At 44.7% G+C, this 18,567-nt stretch overlaps 1 protein-coding gene across 1 annotated transcript; it reads left to right on the top strand.

Moving 5' to 3' along the window:
* Nucleotides 1-1,454: 1,454 nt before the first annotated feature.
* POLR3GL (RNA polymerase III subunit GL) lies at nt 1,455-18,341 on the top strand. Its single transcript, XM_060253459.1, has 7 exons — nt 1,455-1,664; nt 1,827-1,956; nt 6,953-7,021; nt 8,404-8,460; nt 11,814-11,887; nt 14,710-14,823; nt 17,375-18,341. The coding sequence occupies exons 1-7, from the start codon at nt 1,467-1,469 to the stop codon at nt 17,459-17,461; spliced, it is 729 nt and encodes a 242-aa protein (XP_060109442.1). The 5' UTR covers nt 1,455-1,466; the 3' UTR covers nt 17,462-18,341.
* Nucleotides 18,342-18,567: the final 226 nt, after the last annotated feature.

Below are 18,567 nucleotides of genomic sequence, written 5' to 3' on the forward strand. Positions count from 1 at the left end.
TAAAGATAATTATGGGAATGAAGGTGGCATGGGATAGCTCTGTCTTGTCAGATCTTGGAAGCTAAACAGGGTCTATATTTGGAAGGGCGACCACCAAGGAGACTCTGCAGAGGAAGGCAATGGCAAACCACCTCAAGTTCTCATTTGCCTTGAAAGCCCCTTGCTGGGGTCACCTTAAGTTGACTGCAGCTTAATGGTATTTTATGCATACAAAGATAATTATAGATAAATGGTTCTGGCATTTGGAAATGATGCCTAAAAGTTACTTAAAGGTTCAGTTCTTATTGGTATGATTTTACTCTGTTTTATATCATTTTTTCCCGCTTCAGTGAAAACAGAGATGTGGAATGCTTTTATGTGTTTGGTGTGATTGCAAGAAACACTCGACTTGGTTTTTAATTGGAGAGAGGCAGCATGTCTAGTGGTTAGAGTGGCAAGCTAGTCCTAGGCAGGCCTCGGATTCAGCAGCAGCTCACAGAAGTGCAGCTCCTGAACCTTTATGAGGGTTTCCCCTCCCCACCTTGTCCGTTGAATAGTAGGTGCAGCTGCATAACAATCCCTGGATGAGCTCCATCCCCTATTTTTCTACAAAACGACTCCTGGTCCTAGGCAATCTTTGCAGTGTAAGTATGAGGGGGAGGCAGAATACACACATACACATTGTCCACCTCTGAAGAAACGTGTGCCAGCAGCCAAACAACAGGAGAAGAGGAGAAGCTGGGATTGTACTTGGCCAGATGTGTTGGGGACAAGCTGAGTCTCATCAGTGCTTCCAGCATCAGGGGCTCACCTGGGACCAGCTGGTGGTGTGCAGGTCCAAGAGTCAATGAGGGGCTTAAGCCATGCTTCTGCCAGCGCACCAAGCCATAGAGGCACAACCAGTGCCTTAAGAAGGTGCATTGGTTGCTTTGGTGGAGAACTGACCTTGCATGGCAAGCAACTTGATCTGACATCCCACTGTTGGGCCCATGTGTAGGGGATTTCCTGCCCCTGATCTGAGAGACCCCAATTCATATCTCCACTCTAACATGAACCTTGCTGAGTGCTGCTGGGTCAGTCACACTCTCTCTGCTTATGATTGTAGTGAAGATAAATGGGAAAGGGGGAATCATATACACACCTCTGAGCACCTTGGAGAGTAGTAATGCACTAGATCGGGGTGGCCAAACTATGGCTCAGGAGCCACATGTAGCTCTTTCACACATATTGTGTGCCTCTCCAAGCCCCCATTGCCCTGTCAGCTGACTTGGAGAAGGCATTTAAAGTTAAAGTTGCTTTCTTTCCACCTCTCCCTCCCCTATCTATTTTTCTTCCTCCCTCCCTCCCTGTCTTGTGGCTCTCAAACATCTGATGTCTATTCTGTGTGGCTCTTATGTTAAGCAAGTTTAGCCACCCTTTCACTAGATGGATTCATTGTTGCTTGGGAGATTAGGATGCAATAATAAATGGTTGCTTTTATCCTTCTGATGCCACAGGTTTCACCTTCCATCTGGAATCATCCCCAAGCTCTATGCTTGTTTCTTCCCAGAGGGCAACTCATGGCTGGAAGAGGCGGCAGAGGGAGGGGCCGGGGAGGTCACATGACCTTCAACGTTGAAGTCGTGGGCATCGGAAAGGGAGAAGCCCTGCCCCCACCCACTCTGCAGCCCTCACCACTGTTTCCTGTGAGTCCTGCCCCCCCCCTCCCCAATTTGATCCTGGGCTTATCCAGCTGATTTGAAATACTTATAAATTCTTTGTTTACTGACCCCCTGGGTATGTGGCTATATTCTTTTTCCCCTACAAGATTTGCAGGCTTTCATCTTTCTCCTTGTCTGTTCCCCTAGCCCTTAGAATATAAACCAGTTCCCTTGCAAACTGGCGAAGAGGTAGAATACATGTTGGCCCTGAAGCAAGAACTGAGGGGAGCAATGAAGAACCTGCCATACTTCATCAAACCCTCTGCGCCTAAGAAAGGTAACAAAGACTTAAGGAGAGCTCAGGAATACCCAGAAGGGGCTAGAAGGCAGGAGCCAGACATATCTTAATTTTGTATTAGGCGAAAAGCAAAGGGTCAGTTTTCAAGCTGCAAAGCCTATCGCTGCCATTGATTGGTTGACCTGGCGTGATGTCACAGAATGCAAGTGTTTTAATGGGGAAGGTTCAGTCATGCTACGTGGAGGGTCAGTGTAACTGCTGTAAGGGGGAGGAAACATGCAGATTTGAAATGGAAAGAAAACAAGGCAGGACTTGTGGCAGAGACCTGCTGGCAAAAATGAAGGCCATGTCAGGTGGGAGGAGACTGCTGGATAGGAAGTTACAGGGGGAGGGGCTCTGGGAGTTGCTGCCATAATAGTGTCCTGGCTCCACTGATGGACCTCCTGATGGCACCTGGGTTTTTTTGGCCACTGTGTGACAGAGGCCCTTTTCACACTTACCAGTGGAAACCGGAAGGGAGTCGGTATTGTGCCGCTTGCAGTAATCCGAGACAGGGATGGGAGTTTTCAGACACATGTTTTTTTTCCGGTAGGGTTCCGTGATTGAAGCGAGCCATTTCACACTGTTCCGCTCTTATCTCGCTTCCACCAGCGCCAGCCGTTTTTGCCTGCCGGCTCGCGATCTCCAGCTTATTTTTTTTTTTTTGAATGTCGGGCTAAGATCGCTATAGCGCTATAGCGACGTATCACTACAGCAACACCATAGAGATGGCTAGGCTCTATTGAGATAAGTTACCAGGTTTCAGCGGTGGCGATATCTGGTATCTTAATGGAGCCCAGGCATCCCTATGGTGATGCTGTTGTGATACGTCGCTATAGCGATCTTAGCCCGACGTCCCCCCCCCAAAAAAAGCCGAAGATCGCGCGCGCCGGCGGGCGAAAAAAGGCGCGAAAACTGCTCCCGGGTTAGATACTGGACATTTCACTCAGCACCCCATAGCGATTTCAACCCGGAAGGAGGGGTTGAAAAGTGGAAGAAGCTGCTCTTTGTTTGTAACGACTCAGGCACGCCTCACTACCGGGACAGCCGCGGGAGTGTGTGAAAAGGTGAGAGTATTCCGGTAGCAGCCAGTTACTGAATCGGGTCTGTCTGAAATGCCAGCAGAAACCCGTTACTGTTCAGTAACTGACCAGCTTCCATACCGGAATACATAGACTGTGTGAAAAAGCCCAGAGTGTTGGACTGGATGGGCCACTGGCCTGATCCAACGTAGCTTCTCTTATGTTCATGTGTTCTTATAATTTTTTTCCTGGCAGAGATCCTACTGGTTAGGAAGCTGTAAAACAGGAAAGCTTTATTTGAAGAAGAGTAGCAGTTTTTGAATTTCTACACTCTACTCAACTGTTTAAAGCAGAGGATTCTCCCTAAGAGAAAACTGGCTATTCTGTTTAGAAGGCAGTGGTTTTATCTGAGCCACATCAGTCCTGAGGTAAAATGTTGGTTGTGGATGCCAGAAAACTGAGTTCAGATTTACATACAGTCATGAAGCAGTTGGGGAGAGTATCTTGAGGTAAATCACTCCCCCTCTGTGTAAGTGTTCTGACAGAATTCCTCTCTGAGTAACTATTTGAGAATGGTAAAACATTATTTGGCAGGAGCAGCTGTTATAAAGGGGCAGCCACAGAATGTGACACATTCTTAACATCTGCCAGAATTTCCTTCATTATCTGGCAAGTAACGTTTGGCATAAGGATGCCAGCGGGTGAAGTGAGTCCTTCTGGTCAGGCATTTCTCAGGTTTGCATCCAGAAAAGGGTTCTGAGTCAAGAAGCCTTGCCTGCATTGTGAGGACCTCTTGGCTTATAGCTTGCTCTGGGGCTGTTCTGACATCCTGAGCCATCCTTGTAGTAGCAGCTCCTTGTCCACTTTGTTCGGAGCCCTTCACCCCAGGAAACAGGAAACAAGCAGCCTTTTCCTACTGATCTCTTGAGCCTCGAGCCATCCAAGAATCACGATGGTGGAAAATGCTGTCAAGTGGCAGCCAATTTCTGGCAACCCAAGTAGGGTTTTCAAGGCAAGAGATGTTCCGAGGTTGTTTGCCATTGCCTGCCTCTGTGTAGCAGTCCCAGGATTAAGTCCTTTGTGGTCTACCATCAAGACTAACCAGGACTGATGCCACTTAGCATCAGAGATCTGGCAAGCATGCAGATAATCTTACAAAACAGCTTTATTGAAGTCCCAGGGCAGTTTGCTTCAAGGGTCATAAAATGTAGAAGGGCCGTAAAATGTCTTTTGATCCATAGGTCATAAAAATTCAGTTCTGCTCTATGCAGCCAGCAAAACAGTCCCATTTCTCCATTACATTCAGCAGCTTTAATTTGCCTTTTTTAAAAAATTTAATTTTGTATATATAGAGCAGTACATGAATGAAAACGTTTTCTCATTTATAAAAGTAAAATTGGATCATGTGAAAACAGAGACAAAAAATAAAAAGATGCAGCCATGCCTGGCAATAGGTCATCTCAATCCAGCTATTCTGAATTCCCAAGTCTCCATCAGTTTGCTGGTTTTCACTGACATAAGGTCAGCTGCCAAGGGTACAACGGATCTACTCTTCTTTGAAAATTCTGCTGCAGCTCTAAATTGGGAGTGACTGAAGTGCCATCCTTCTGTCTTCAGTGGACTTAGACATGTTGTAGCTCCTCTTTGGATGGCCCTGTGCCAATCAGAAGCAGTGATGGGGGCAAACGTACTCAACTCTTAACATGTGCAAATTGGGAGGGGGCAGGGCTAGACCAGTGAATCATATAGAGACTCAATGGGCAGCCTCCGCTGTGAATTGTGAATTTGGATTTATAGGAGCTTTCATTTGTCTTATATTTCTGAAGTTCTCTTAGCAGATCTCCATGGTACTCAGTTTTAGAATGGTGGAACTTGGTGCTTAACAGAGCTGGGAGAGGAGATTCCTGTTGCCGTTTTCAACTTTGATTTTTCAACATCTGGTTTTGCACAGGCAGTTGTGAAAATAATAATAATAGCTGTACATATCTGGTGTTGAACACAAAGTCTAGCGTCCTGAGAATATTAATTTCCTTTATCCAAAGTTCCTAATTGTTATGATTAGTGTTAGTGTTTCCACTAGATGGAGCAAAGGTTATCTTGTACAATGTTCCCCTTTGTCTAGCTGGCAGAAGCAAATGAAATTATGCAAACTACTACCCTTCTTTGACAGTGCGATTAAAATGCATCCTCATATAGGTGGCAGAATGCAGATTTTCTAGGTTGAGAATTTTAATGTGAACAAAATTTGTCTTTATTGGCTCAGAGAGTGCAAAAATATAACAGTTTTGGGCCAACTGTCTCGTGCTGTCTCATTTTAGGCATGGCTATTTAGGAATAAGCAATGGAAGTGCAACATGGTGTTTGCCTGTATTTGCTAGGAAGTGTTCCTGTTCTCTGGTCCCTGCCCCTGTTTATTCTCATTTCTTTTTTTGCCTTTGGGGATGTTTGCTAAAAGGTTAGGGGGAGTTGTTAGCATTGGGAAGGGTGCAGCTTCCTTCCTTGGGTCTCTAGAAATTAGATCTCTGAGTTGGTTGGTAGCAGTTGGGTATCATCTCTGGCAGATGTGCATATAAATACATGTATGTGAACATTAAGGCAGCAGGCAAGGCACAGTCTGGTATTCCGTATGTTACAAGCCCTGGGGCATAATGAGACCATACTGTAGACTGAAGATCTCTGGCGTTTGTTTGACCCTCCAAAAGTAATTGTCTATTGCATTTTTATCCCATTTTCCTTCAAGAAGCATATGTTATCCCCCCTCTATACTCACAATAGTCCTGTGAGGTAGGTTAGGCTGAGAGAGTACAGGTGGCCTGAGATCACATAGCTAGTTTCATTGCAGTGTGAGGATTTGAATCCATGTCTCCCAGTTTGGTATAGAGAGCCATTTTGGTGTAGAAAGCCAGTCTGGTGTAGTGGTTAAGTGTGTGGACTCTTATCTGAGAGAACCGGGTTTGATTCCCCACTCCTCCACTTGCAGCTGCTGAAATGGCCTTGAGTCAGCCATAGCTCTAGCAGAGTTGTACTTGAAAGGGCAGCTGCTGTGAGAGCCCTCTCAGCCCCACCCACCTCAGAGGGTGTCTGTTGTGGGGGGGGAAAGATTGTGGGGGGAAAAGACGCTCTGAGTCTCTGATTCAGATAGAAGGGCGGGGTATGTTACAATATAAATCTGCAGTCTTCTTCTCCCAAATTCTAATCATTGCACTGGACTGTCCTCCTTGCCTTTTAAATCTGAGGATGATGGTTTACTGCAGAGTAGATTAATATGACACTGTAGTGGAACCTTCAGCCATTGGTAGTAAGGCTGAAAGGTGATCCTTAGCGTAAGAATTTGGGTGTCCCTATTTTCATGTGTAAAATGTTGGAGAATCTCACTATATTTAATTGTAAACTTCTTAGTTCCTGCCAGATTATAAAAGCAACAGAAATGTGACCAGACGCAGGCAAACTATAGGGTCTCTACATACTCTGGGGACTTCACAGGTAGAAAAATGTGATGTGATTGTTGGAGTATCACTGTACCGAATAGTGAACTGTCTGGCCCCTATGTGGATGACAGAAAGAACAGAATGGGGCCAGATACAGACAAAGCAGGAGTCTCTACATATTTCTAGGACTCCCCAGGCAGAAAAATGTGATATTTTAAATCATCCTGAAGAAAAGTGGCCTGATGAAAACTGATCATGTTCCCAGAGGCCTGGAATGTTGACAGGAGCTGAGAGTCGATAAAAGGAGAAATCGTCAGTGGTGAAGAGAAGAATTAGCTTGGGAGATTTTTGAGGATGGGGGAAGATTTCCAGATTGTTTGTTCTTCCTGCTGTTTCTTCCATGCCTCCATTTCACGCTAGTTAAGGCTTAATCCTCATGGAAATGTATGTGTGGGGTGGGAGGCATTTCTTTCCCTAAATCTAAAAAAAGAATGGCCCTTCCAGTTTGTTGATACTAGTTTATATGCTGTTTTTTCCTCCCCCCAGATGTGGAGCGTTACTCTGACAAATACCAGATGTCCAGTCCTATCGATAACGCTATTGAGTGGAGTCCAGGTGCGTCTGGGGATATTTTTCTCTTGCATATTTTAATATCCCAGAGGGATAGACATGCTGGTTTGTTGCTACAGAAACAAAGGATCTTGTGGCACCTGGAAAAAAATATTGAACAGTTTTTAGTGCAGCATCATCTTTCCTGGATTAGAGTCTTATTGAGTCAATGCATTAAGGGTTATTCTCGGTTGTTAGTTACACGTGTGGGTATCGAGAAAAGCCACTGTAAGCAGCTGGGGTAAAGGGCAGTTAAATGCAGGTTGTGACATTTGTTGGGCCAGGCTGTGACATTTGTTGGTGAAGGTGATGTGTATGCAAGAAAGAATGTTTTGCAGGCAGCGAGATATCTATAACTCCAACCCCTCTGTTTTGGTCTTAAAACTGCAATCCTAAACATACTCTATACAGATTACTTTCCTGTCGATTTAATGGGATTTACTTCTGATTGTATATGTTTAGGATTGCACCATGAAGCCCGGAGATGTTACCAGCTCTGATCATAGAATCATGGAATGATAGAGCTGGAAAGGGCCATAAAGGCCCTCTAGTCCAACCCCCTGCTCAGTGCAGGATCAGCCTAGAGCATCCCTGACAAGTGTTCATTCAGTCGCTGCTTAAAGATTGTCAGTGAGGGGGAGCTCACCACCTCTCTTGGTAGCTGATTCCATTGTCAAACATCTCTTACTGTAAAAAGTTTTTCCTAATATCCAGTTGATACCTACCGACCCTTAATTTAAACCCATTATTACAAGTCCTCTCCTCTGCTGCCAACAGGAACAGCTCCCTGATTTGTTCATTTGCAGTGGCTTTCTTGCATCAGATTACCTGATGTGCTAGTCTTTTGTGTGTTGCTTGCTAAATTGGTTTGTGATTTTCTAGTGAGTCTGAGGAACATCAGAGATTACCGGGTTGCCAACAGGCCCAGAGGGAAAAAAAATTCCCATCCCTTGCATGGAAATGAACAGTTGAAGCTTTTCATGTCATGAAGGTCAAACACATCCCAGTAAGCCTCTGTTGAAGAGACAGAACTTTTTTTTTTCTCTCTAGGCCATTGGCAGTTCTATCAGAGGAAGGTGAGATTATCTCCAAAATGAGTTTTATACTGAGCAAGTATTAAAAAAAACCCCATATGTGTATATGTGTGATATAAGTAAATAATAAACATATATATAATAAGCATCTTTCTCATATGGGTATACACACAAATATATGAAACAATGCCTGGTGAGAAACAGTGCCTGCTGTTTCCCAGGCATTTCTCCGCAGCATCTTGTAGAAACGAAATTGCTATTTGATAACCTGTTTTCTAATGTTTTATTTTTTTTAAAAAAAACTAATTAAGAATTGCTGATGGCCCTAAAACTAGTTAAAATTTGTCTTCACAGACTGGAGACGGCTGCCTCAAGAATTAAAAATCAGGGTGCGGAAGATTCGAAAGCAAAGTAAGTGCTTTTAAAATACGATTCAAAATAACAAAAGAAAAAAGGATCCAAGTTTCAGTTTCTTGTGCTGTTATGAGATACTTTCAAAATACGTTACAGAGGTCAAGAAATAATCAAGTTTTTAGCTTTCACTTTTAATCTCTTCCTCCAGCTATATATTCTCCCTTGCCTCTCTGTTGTGGCTGTGTCTCCTTTGCCTGCCATTACTGGCTCTGATTTTCCTTTTGCTAATAGCCAATGTATCCATCAACTTGACTCCTATCCTTCTTTCAAGGAGCTCAGGAGGGTGGTTTGCATGGCTCTTCCTCCGTTTTATGCTCACAACAGCCCTATGTGGTAAGGGAAGCTGAGCAAGTGACTGGGCCAAGGCAGTCTTCTTGGAAGAGTGGGGCTTTGAAACCCAGGTTTCCCTGATTCTTGGCACTGAGACCCATCCAGAGCTTTTTTTCCTGGAGGAATGTGGCAGAATAGAGTTCCAGAATCTCTTCATGGAAACAAAATCCTCAGAAAATGTTTAAAAGTTCATGAGGGGCACGCGTGTGTTTCTCCTTCATTTCCCTCTTGAGAGTTCAGGCACCACTTTTTCCAGAAAAAAAGGCCTGGATCCATCAATATAAATATCAATTGCATTAGTATTCTCTTAGTATGTGGGCTTCCCATATAAGTTTGTGTGTTAAATGCTGTCAAGTCACTTCATGGCTATCCTTCCCAGTTCCTTGGCCACTGCTCACTCAATTACTTTCCCCAGAAAAGTAGGGCTGCAAATTCCCAGTTGGAGGCAGGGGATCCCCTGGTTTGGAGGCCCTCCCCAGGGTCATCAGAAGCGGGGGCAGGGTGGAGAAAATGTCTACTGGGCACTCCATTATTCCCTATGGAGACCAATTCCCATAGGGTACAATGGAGAATTGATCCATGGGTATCTGGGGCTTTGGGGGGCTGCTTTTTGAGGTAGAGGCACCAAATTTGCAACATAGCATCCGATGCCTCTCCTCAAAAGACCCTCCAGGTTTCAAATAGATTGAACCAGGGGGTCCAATTATTTGAGCTCCAAAAGAAGTTGCCCCTGCCCTTCATTATTTCCAATAGAGGGAAGGCATTTAAAACGTGCGCAGTCCCTTTAAATGTTATTGCCAGAACTCCCTTTGTCACAACCTTCCTCCACCCGAATGTCTCCTGGCTCCACCCCCAAAGTCTCCAGATATTTCTTGAATTGGGCCAGGCAACCCTACAGAAAAAGTAGATTAGACACTGGGCAATAAGTGGTCAGCTCCTTTTTATCTAAGGAGGGTTTAATTAGCAAAGGCCTTAGAACAGCCTCCTTAAGGAAGCTTGGGAAATCGCCCTGTGAGAGAAAAAAAAATTAATAATGTGTCTCAAAGGGCCACTTACCACTTCGTGGCATGATTTTACCAGCCACAAGGGTTCAAGGAGCAGGCTTCACAGCTGTCAGGATCCTGTCAACATCCACGAGGGTGAGTAGTCCAAAAGAGTCCAAAAAGAACCAGATGGTGTGAGTGGAGCCCTCATCCCACTGCTGTTTTCAAATTCAGCAGCCAACTCCAGGTGGAGCTTGGAGACTTTATCCACAGAAAAAATTCGCAACTGAATCACAGCTGAGAGCCAAATCAGCATCAGTTTTAGGACACACCAAAGAGGTGGTTAATTGTTGAAGCAATCTGAATAACAGCTGGTTGTTAGCTAGTGGACGCAATGGAGGCAGCAAAATAATCTCTTTTTGCTGCTTTCATTGCCACCTCATAAGCCTTCAGTGGACTCTGTAGTATGTCCTCACAACTTCATCCCATGTTCATTGCCAGTTCCGCTTTAGCTGTCTGAGCAACCTCAAAATCTCTTACACTCTCATTATAATAAGGAGCCACAGAGACATGAGTTCACAGAGGGCATCGGGGAGCAATCCAGTCAGTAGCTTCCTGAAGACCTCTATTCCAAGTCTCAGCTCATTGAGGGAACTGCTGGCAGGTCCAGATCAATCCTGCAGGGCCTTTTGGAAACCCATCAGGATCCATTAGCCTCTACTGGCAAACATAAGTACGCTTATTGCCCCTGCAGGGGGGAATGGCCACCTCCACACCGACCCTTATGAGGAAGTGGTCTGACCATGACACTGGTCCAAAAACAACCACAGTATTCAGATTAAATAAGCCCTGCACAAAAGATCAAGCGTAACACATCTCATGCATGGGGGTTGATGCAACCTGGGCGAGTCCCAGTGTTGCCTATATTATATACTATTCATCTGGTGCCATATTCAATCCCGCCATTTCCAGTTACAAGGATCAAGAAGCAAGTGATGTGAAAGTCCTCTGCCTGAAGATCCGCTCTCAGAGTTCACACATGAAGCTACCTTATAGTGAATCAGACCTTTGGCCCTTCAAAGTCAGTGTTGTCTACTCAGACTGGCAGCGGCTGTCCAGGGTCTTAAGTTGAAGTCTTTCACATGTCAGGACAGTGTGCGTTTGCAATAAAAAAGGCCAACGCCATGCTGGGAATTCTTAGGAAGGGAATTGAAAACAAATCAGCCAATATCATAATGCCCCTGTATAAATCGATGGTGCGGTCTCATTTGGAGTACTGTGTGCAGTTCTGGTTGCCGCACCTCAAAAAGGATATTATAGCATTGGAGAAAGTCCAGAAAAGGGCAACTAGAATGATTAAAGGGCTGGAGCACTTTCCCTATGAAGAAAGGTTGAAACACTTGGGACTCTTTAGCTTGGAGAAACGTCGACTGCAGGGTGACATGATAGAGGTTTACAAGATAATGCATGGGATGGAGAAAGTAGAGAAAGAAGTACTTTTCTCCCTTTCTCACAATACAAGAACTCGTGGGCATTCGATGAAATTGCTGAGCAGACAGGTTAAAACGGATAAAAGGAAGTACTTCTTCACTCAAAGGGTGATTAACATGCGGAATTCACTGCCACAGGAGGTGGTGGCGGCCACAAGTATAGCCACCTTCAAAAGGGGTTTAGATAAAAATATGGAGCACAGGTCCATCAGTGGCTATTAGCCACAGTGTGTGTGTATATATAAAATTTTTTGCCACTGTGTGACACAGAGTGTTGGACTGGATGGGCCGTTGGCCTGATCCAACATGGCTTCTCTTCTGTTCTTATGTTCACATCACATACTTCCTGGTCCTTTAAACTAGAGATTCTGGGGACTGAGCCTGGGACCGTCTGCATGCCTAGTGAGCTTTGTTAGACCGATCCCCTGAGTTGGTATGAAGTAGGTTCATGTATTCAACCAGCAGCTATCGCAAGCGTTTGGAACACCAGTGTGAAAGGCTTCCTGTGGTTTGGCCCAGTACTGTAATCTTCCTCTTTTTGGTACAGGAGCAACTGTCCTTCCCCCCAAGAAGAAAACTCAGCTGCCAGTAGACAAGGAGGAAGCCATTAAGAAACTGGAGGTAGGCTCAGATGTTGACATGAGACCCATCAGGGATGCTATGGGGTGGGGATTTCTGGCCAGGCTTGAAAGCTGTTGTGAGGAGAGGTGGCAATAGCTCCCTTTCCCAGAATTCCATCTCATTCAGCTGTTTGTCATCATATGAGCTGCTCTACCATTGGCTCTTAGATATCCCCCTCATACTACTTTTGGCTGATAAGGGCTAAACATTCCATGTTTTTGTGTTCTGAGGGGCAGCTCGATGGGCCAACATTCACCCACTGCTTAATCTCCATGTCGAGAAAAGTTTCACTGCTAGATTTATGTAGAAACAACGCCAGTGAAAACAGTTGGCAACCCTAATCCCCAACCTATATACCTTCTCCTTGTCAAATGATTTCAAAGGTTTCTAAGCAAGGAGTTCCACACGAGTGTTTTGCAGACAAAAACAGGGACACACTTTTTAACACCCTCTGTTCTCGTGCCAGGGTGTACTCCCTGCACAGGATAAAAGCCCCATCCACTGTGCATTTATTCCTTTACGCTGCATAAGAACATTAGAGAAGCCATGTTGGATCAGGCCAATGGCCCATCCAGTCCAACACTCTGTGTCACACAGTGGCCAAAATTTTTATATATATATATATATATACACACACACTGTGGCTAACAGCCACTGATGGACCTCTGCTCCATATTTTTATCTAAACCCCTCTTGAAGGTGGCCATGCTTGTGGCCGCCGCCACCTCCGTTTTAACCTGTTTGCTCAGCAATTTCATCAAATGCCCACGAGTTCTTGTATTGTGAGAAAGGGAGAAAAGTACCTCTTTCTCTACTTTCTCCATCCCATGCATTATCTTGTAAACCTCTATCGTGTCACCCCGCAGTCGACGTTTCTCCAAGCTAAAGAGTCCCAAGCGTTTCAACCTTTCTTCATAGGGAAAGTGTTCCAGCCCTTTAATCATTCTAGTTGCCCTTTTCTGGACTTTCTCCAGTGCAGTGGTTCACCCTCTGTTTGGAATGTCGAGTCTTGCTCTTTACGTTAGAAAACTGTGTCAGAAAAACCATAATTATCTTCCAATCTGTTGTTGACAGTTCATATACCTCAGCTGCTGGACTGTATGAAATTGTTGCCTGTGACCATTGGTGCTTACGTGCTTAAAACAAGAGATCCATCACATCTCCCCTACTTTGAGATTTTTCTTCTAGGGACCCAGTGCGGCATAGCAGTTAGACAAGAATCCAGTTGAAATGCCCACTCAGCCCAAACCACCAGGCTGGTTCTTCTCTCTTGGCCTGACCTGCCTCGCAGGGTTGTTGTGAGGATAAACTGAAGGAGAGGAGAGAACCATGTAGGCTCCTCTCAGCTCCTTGGACAAAGGACAGGGTAAAAAATATGCTCAATAAATAAAGAAGAAGAAGATATTGGATTTATATCCCGCTCTTCACTCCGAAGAGTCTCAGAGCGGCTCAAAATCTCCTTTACCTTCCTCCCCCACAACAAACACCCTGTGAGGTGGGTGGGGCTGGAGAGGACTCTCACAGCTGCTGCCCTTTCAAGGACAACCTCTGCCAGAGCTATGGCTGACTCAAGGCCATGCTAGCAGGTGCAAGTGGAGGAGTGGGGAATCAAACCCGGTTCTCCCAGATAAGAGTCCGCACACTTAACCACTACACCAAAACTTTTCTGAGATGTGTAGACTGCAGGGTAGTGGCTGGTTTGAAAAATATTTGTACCTATGTAAATGGTCCTTTGCCAACTCACCCAACCCTCCTTGTATGCAGACCACTAGTACATCAAGGGGAAGTGTTCTAAGCCTGTTTTGCACTGGCTCAGAATCACATATAAACTGTATTGTAGATTGTGCTAAGTGGCTACAGGTGAAGCGGCCTTATACCAAGTCAGTCCACAGGCCCATCTAAGTCAACTACTCACTCTGGTGGCATTTCTTCAGGTCTTCAAAATCCCCTACAACTTGATCCTTTTAACTGGAGATGCTGGGGATTGAACCCGGGACCTTCTGCATGCAAAGCGGATGCTCTGTCTCTGAGCCACAGCCCTTCCCCAAGTTTGTACGGCTAGAGCTCTGTATTCATTGCAGATGTTGTACCTGTGTGCTAACTAAACACAAGTAGATACTTTGCATGTGTCACAACAACCCTGTTTAGCCAAGGTACAAAGCCTGTGCAAAAATTACATGAGGTACCTTCATAGAATCATAGAGTTGGAAGGGATCTCTAGGGTCATCTAGTCCAACCCCCTTCTTGCCTTACCAGCTTCAAATTAGGCTTTAGTTGGGAAATGTGAAAAAACTGCATACACTTCATTAGGAGTGTGCATTCAGATCTTCCTGAGCTGAATATAAATCCTTTTCAGGGTATATTTCAGCATCCCAAAAGTATCTGGGGTTTTTTTTTGGGGGGGGGGGGGGACCAACAAACAAAAAATCCAGCCCCCTCCCCCATTTTTTTCCAATCTTGGGTCTATTGGATCTGAAAAAAATCAGGACTTTTTAAAAAAAATCCTGGATCCAAATACTTTGTTGGTATTGGGATCTGGAATTTTTCAGAAATCCCAAAATTTGGGTGGGCTCTAATAGACCTGAACTGAACCCTCCCCCCGCATACCCCTATGTTCCATTGTCCCTGTTTCCTGGTTTCTGTTCTTAGTAAAGTACTAAGCCTATTTCTGTCATCTGGGGGTACCATCTGGGGTTGAAGTGATGAAAGTGAGAGCTTTTAGCCTCCTTCTTTTCCTCTTCTTTCACCCTGGATACATTTTTGGGGTCAGGAACAAAGAAGGTCTGGTTTGAAAAAAATATTTGTACCTATCTATTCCCTAGACTCTGGAAAAAAAGGAGGAGGAGGTAACATCCGAAGAGGAAGAGGAGAAAGAAGAGGGTGAGGAAGGGAAAGAAGAAGAGGAAGAAGAATACGATGAGGAGGAATATGAAGAGGTATGTTTCGTTTCTGAAGGCCCCCCAGCCCTTGGCAGAAGAAGGGATTTCAGGGCACGCAGGGGCCTGCTCAGGGAAAATGTTGGAATTTAACCTATAGTTTGTTTGATTTGGGGCTATGACTTATTTATTTTTTTCTGTTATTTGTAGTCCATTAAGCAGTACAAACATTACCTTCTTAGTAGGCTCCTACTTACAGTAAGCTGTACACAGCAGCATAGACTACCCGTTCCTAATCATGTATCCAAGTAATTTTTGTTAAGCCTTCAGGATATTACCATCCTAATAAAAAAGTAATAATAATTAGCAACAACCATTCCCCCCAGTCTACCTTTGATGCATTCATAGTGATAAAGGTAAGATTAGCGCTTTTTGCGCATGACCTTTCAATCTGTTTTAACAATTGTTTGCTAGTGGATTTTTACCATTTCGCACAGTAAAATCCAGTTGCAAAGTGTATTGTGAGCGAATTAAAAGTGCAGTATTTGAGCCCTGTCCTAGATAGCACAGGCAAGCCTAACCTCCTTGGATCTTGGAAGCTAAGCAGAGTCGACTGCGGTTAGTACTTGGATGGGAGACTGTCCTTGAAATACCCAGTTGAGAGGACAGGGGCAGGCTTTGTTCAGCCACCTCCCTGAATATCCTCCAGGCCCCCAGTAGTGGTCAGTCACTAGAGGTCGACATGACTTCCAGGTACAGACACACACACGACAAATACAAAAAACCGCAAAAACTGTGCTAGCTTCCCATGTACAGGCTCTTATTAAAGTAGGGGAACTGTGAAAAATGTAGTCTGAAGTGCTGTGGCAGGTTCTATCACCTCAGCAGCCTGCCATCTCCCTCCATCACACATCTAAGCCATGTCAAACAGAGTTGGTTACTGCCACCTAACAAACTCCAGCACAGCTTTCTGAGCCGTCTCTGTGGAAACAAACCATTCGTCTTCTTCCTTGCTAGCTATTTTTGTCTTGACGCCTCATGTAATATCTGTGGGAAAACTGAAAAAGCAGAAGCAGTGGCAGCAGCCAGGTCGACAGGAGGCTTGTGGAGACGTCTTTACTCATTATCACTCTCCCCCTCCCCCACTGCATCTTTGCTGTTGTGGAAAGGCAAGGGACCAGAGGGAGATAAGAAAGTCAGAGGTGGCAACCCAGCTTGAGCAAGGATGCCCTGCCCCACTTCCACCTACCAACACTTGTGAGGAAGCAGAAACAACCAATAGCCATTGTAATGCCCCTAAATAGGTCTATGGTGTGGCCTCATTAGGGATACTGTATACAGTTCTGGTCATCATATCTCAAAAATGACATTGCAGAGCTGGAAAAAGTACAGAAGAGGGCAACCAGGATGATTAGAGGGTTGGAGCACCTCCCTATGAGGAAAGGCTGAAGAACCTGGGACTTTTCAGTTTAGAAGAGAGAGAACTAAGGGGGAACATGATAGAAGTGTCTAAAATTATGCATGGGATGGAGAGAGTTGGCCAAGAGAAGTTTTTCTCCCTCAAAGTAGTAGAATTCGGGGGCATACGATGAAATTGATAAGCAGTAGGTTTGGGCTGGACAAAAGGAAATACTACTTTACACAGAGAGTGATGAAAATGTGGAATTTGCTGCCAGATGGTGTAGTGATGGCCACAGGATTAAACAGCTTTAGGTAGATCCATGGAAGATAAGTCTGTCAGTAGCTACTAGCCATGGTGACTGAGGGGAACCTCCTCATTCAGAGGCACTAATCCTCTGAATCCCAGAGCCAGGAGGCGGCAACATCAGGGGAAGGCCTCAGCCTCCTTGCCCTGTTGTTGACTTCTGTGTGAGACAAGAAGCCGAACTAGATGGACTGTCCATCTGGCAGAGCTGATGTTCTTAACAGCATGAGGGAAAAGGAGAACAGAGTGTTTCAAGCTTAGGCACTTGAATCTGTTTCCCCTCAGTGATCTTCTGGCTTCCGGAAGACTGCTGTTTCCTTTCTGGAACAGCAAAACTGCTGTTCTTTTAATTATTTGTTCTGGAGCAGAGTGTCTCTTTTTAACTTACCAGAATATTTCCCAGTGGGTTGCTGCTCTGAGGAGCCTCTAGCAACAAATGGCCCCTGAGCGCAGTGCTATGTGATCTGTTCAGTTCACTCAGGCTTCAGTAACAGACATATTCAGCTCACTCAGGCCTCAGGGACAAAGACAATGAATATATTGTCACCACGGTAGGTGGATAGTGTGGTGTTGCCAGAAGCATAGAGGCTGCTCAGATTATCCCAGGGGCTGTTTGAGTGTCCCAATATGCCCATATCTTGGATCCTTATTCTCTACACATCATCCTCTGTGTGGAGAATGCTTCCTTACCAACATAGGCAAGAGTCCTCTTCCCTCCAAAAGAAAAAGCTTCTATCCTATCCCATCAATTAGGCAGAGTTCTGCCATTTGGTTCCATGGTAATTCTCACGTATATTATGTATGATTGTGGATTTGAATCATAAGCTGGTTTGAGCACAAGCCTAGCAGAAAAGCAAGGTCGAAATGTTAGTAACATTGTTTTCTCTTTCTCTTTTGCCTGTACAGGAGACAGATTATATCATGTCCTACTTTGACAACGGTGAAGATTTTGGTGGCGATAGTGACGACAACATGGATGAAGCCATATACTGAATTATGATGGTGCCGTAGGGTTGCTGAGACAAGATATTCCCATCATGTGCCCAAAATGACTCCTTTTCTGCCACCTCTGGGAGGCTTCTACACCTGACACACTTTGGGTGATGTGGAACAGTTTCTACTGTCTTCACTGAGTCATTTCCCAGGGGTTTTCCTCAACATCTTGTTGTGTATGTGGCCTCCAGGTGGCGCCATCAGTCTGTTGTTCCATCAGCCATTTGGCTCGCCAGTCACTACTGGACCAGAGCCCATCAAAATAACCAGCATACATCTCTTCATTTTCTCTCTTCCGTTGGAGAAACTGGACTGGATCCCATAGAAATCCTACTTTTCTTTCAGTGCTGCCTTTTGGAATGGAGAACATTCCAGAAAGGAAACAGCAGTCTTCCAGAAGCCAGAACATCACTAACACTGAGGGGAAACAGACTCAAATATTTCCTCTGGGAACCAAGGGTCATCTCTTGATTAATTTGCAGCAAAACTTATCACTTTACCCTCTCTGTCCTTAAGTGCAGTGATTTTTCATGACTGCTTTTTAGTAATGTAGGGATGCCAAGGAGGACTCTTTTATTAAAGGAGGACTTTTAATGCCACAGTTTTGAAAAACAAGTATTTTCCCCATGTTTCAGTGTTGTGAATTTTGGCGGGGGGTGGGGTATCAAGGGGGTTACCAGCATTTTTCAAGAATTGGGAAGAATCTCCCACAATCCTTCAGGGTTTGTGATAGGAACCATTCACCTAGTATCAGCTTCTTGTACTGTTTATGAGTAGACTGTCCTGCTGTACAAGGTGAATGTGTGAGTTCTAATTAGCTGCAGATCTCTCGTTTTTTTTAAAAAATAAAACACATTGTTTTAAAATGTGTTAGGAGAAAGTGGTGTCAAGCTTTCCTTATTTATTTTATTTAAAAAAAAATTACCTTAAAAAAAATCCCTGTCCAAGGCAGCTTAAGAGAACAGAATCCTGAAGCACATTACAATGTTAAACTGAACCTACCACATTGCAGACAGTTAAAGTGTCAATAGGTTATTAACAAATTAAAAACGTGGTGGTTTTGCTTATCTTCGGCTCTCCCCCACCATGTGTTTTATTTTCTGTGC

Source organism: Heteronotia binoei, chromosome 1 (assembly GCF_032191835.1).
Source record: "Heteronotia binoei isolate CCM8104 ecotype False Entrance Well chromosome 1, APGP_CSIRO_Hbin_v1, whole genome shotgun sequence".
Taxonomy (NCBI): Eukaryota; Metazoa; Chordata; class Lepidosauria; order Squamata; family Gekkonidae; genus Heteronotia; species Heteronotia binoei.

What these genes read in the sequence shown, in the direction of transcription:
- POLR3GL (XM_060253459.1), top strand. Translation starts at nt 1,467, where the DNA reads ATGCCACAGGTTTCACCTTCCATCTGGAATCATCCCCAAGCTCTATGC. An exon ending in ACCCTCTGCGCCTAAGAAAG is followed by an intron (nt 1,957 to 6,952) that starts GTAACAAAGACT and finishes TCCTCCCCCCAG; the next exon opens with ATGTGGAGCGTTACTCTGAC. An exon ending in ATGAGGAGGAATATGAAGAG is followed by an intron (nt 14,824 to 17,374) that starts GTATGTTTCGTT and finishes TTGCCTGTACAG; the next exon opens with GAGACAGATTATATCATGTC.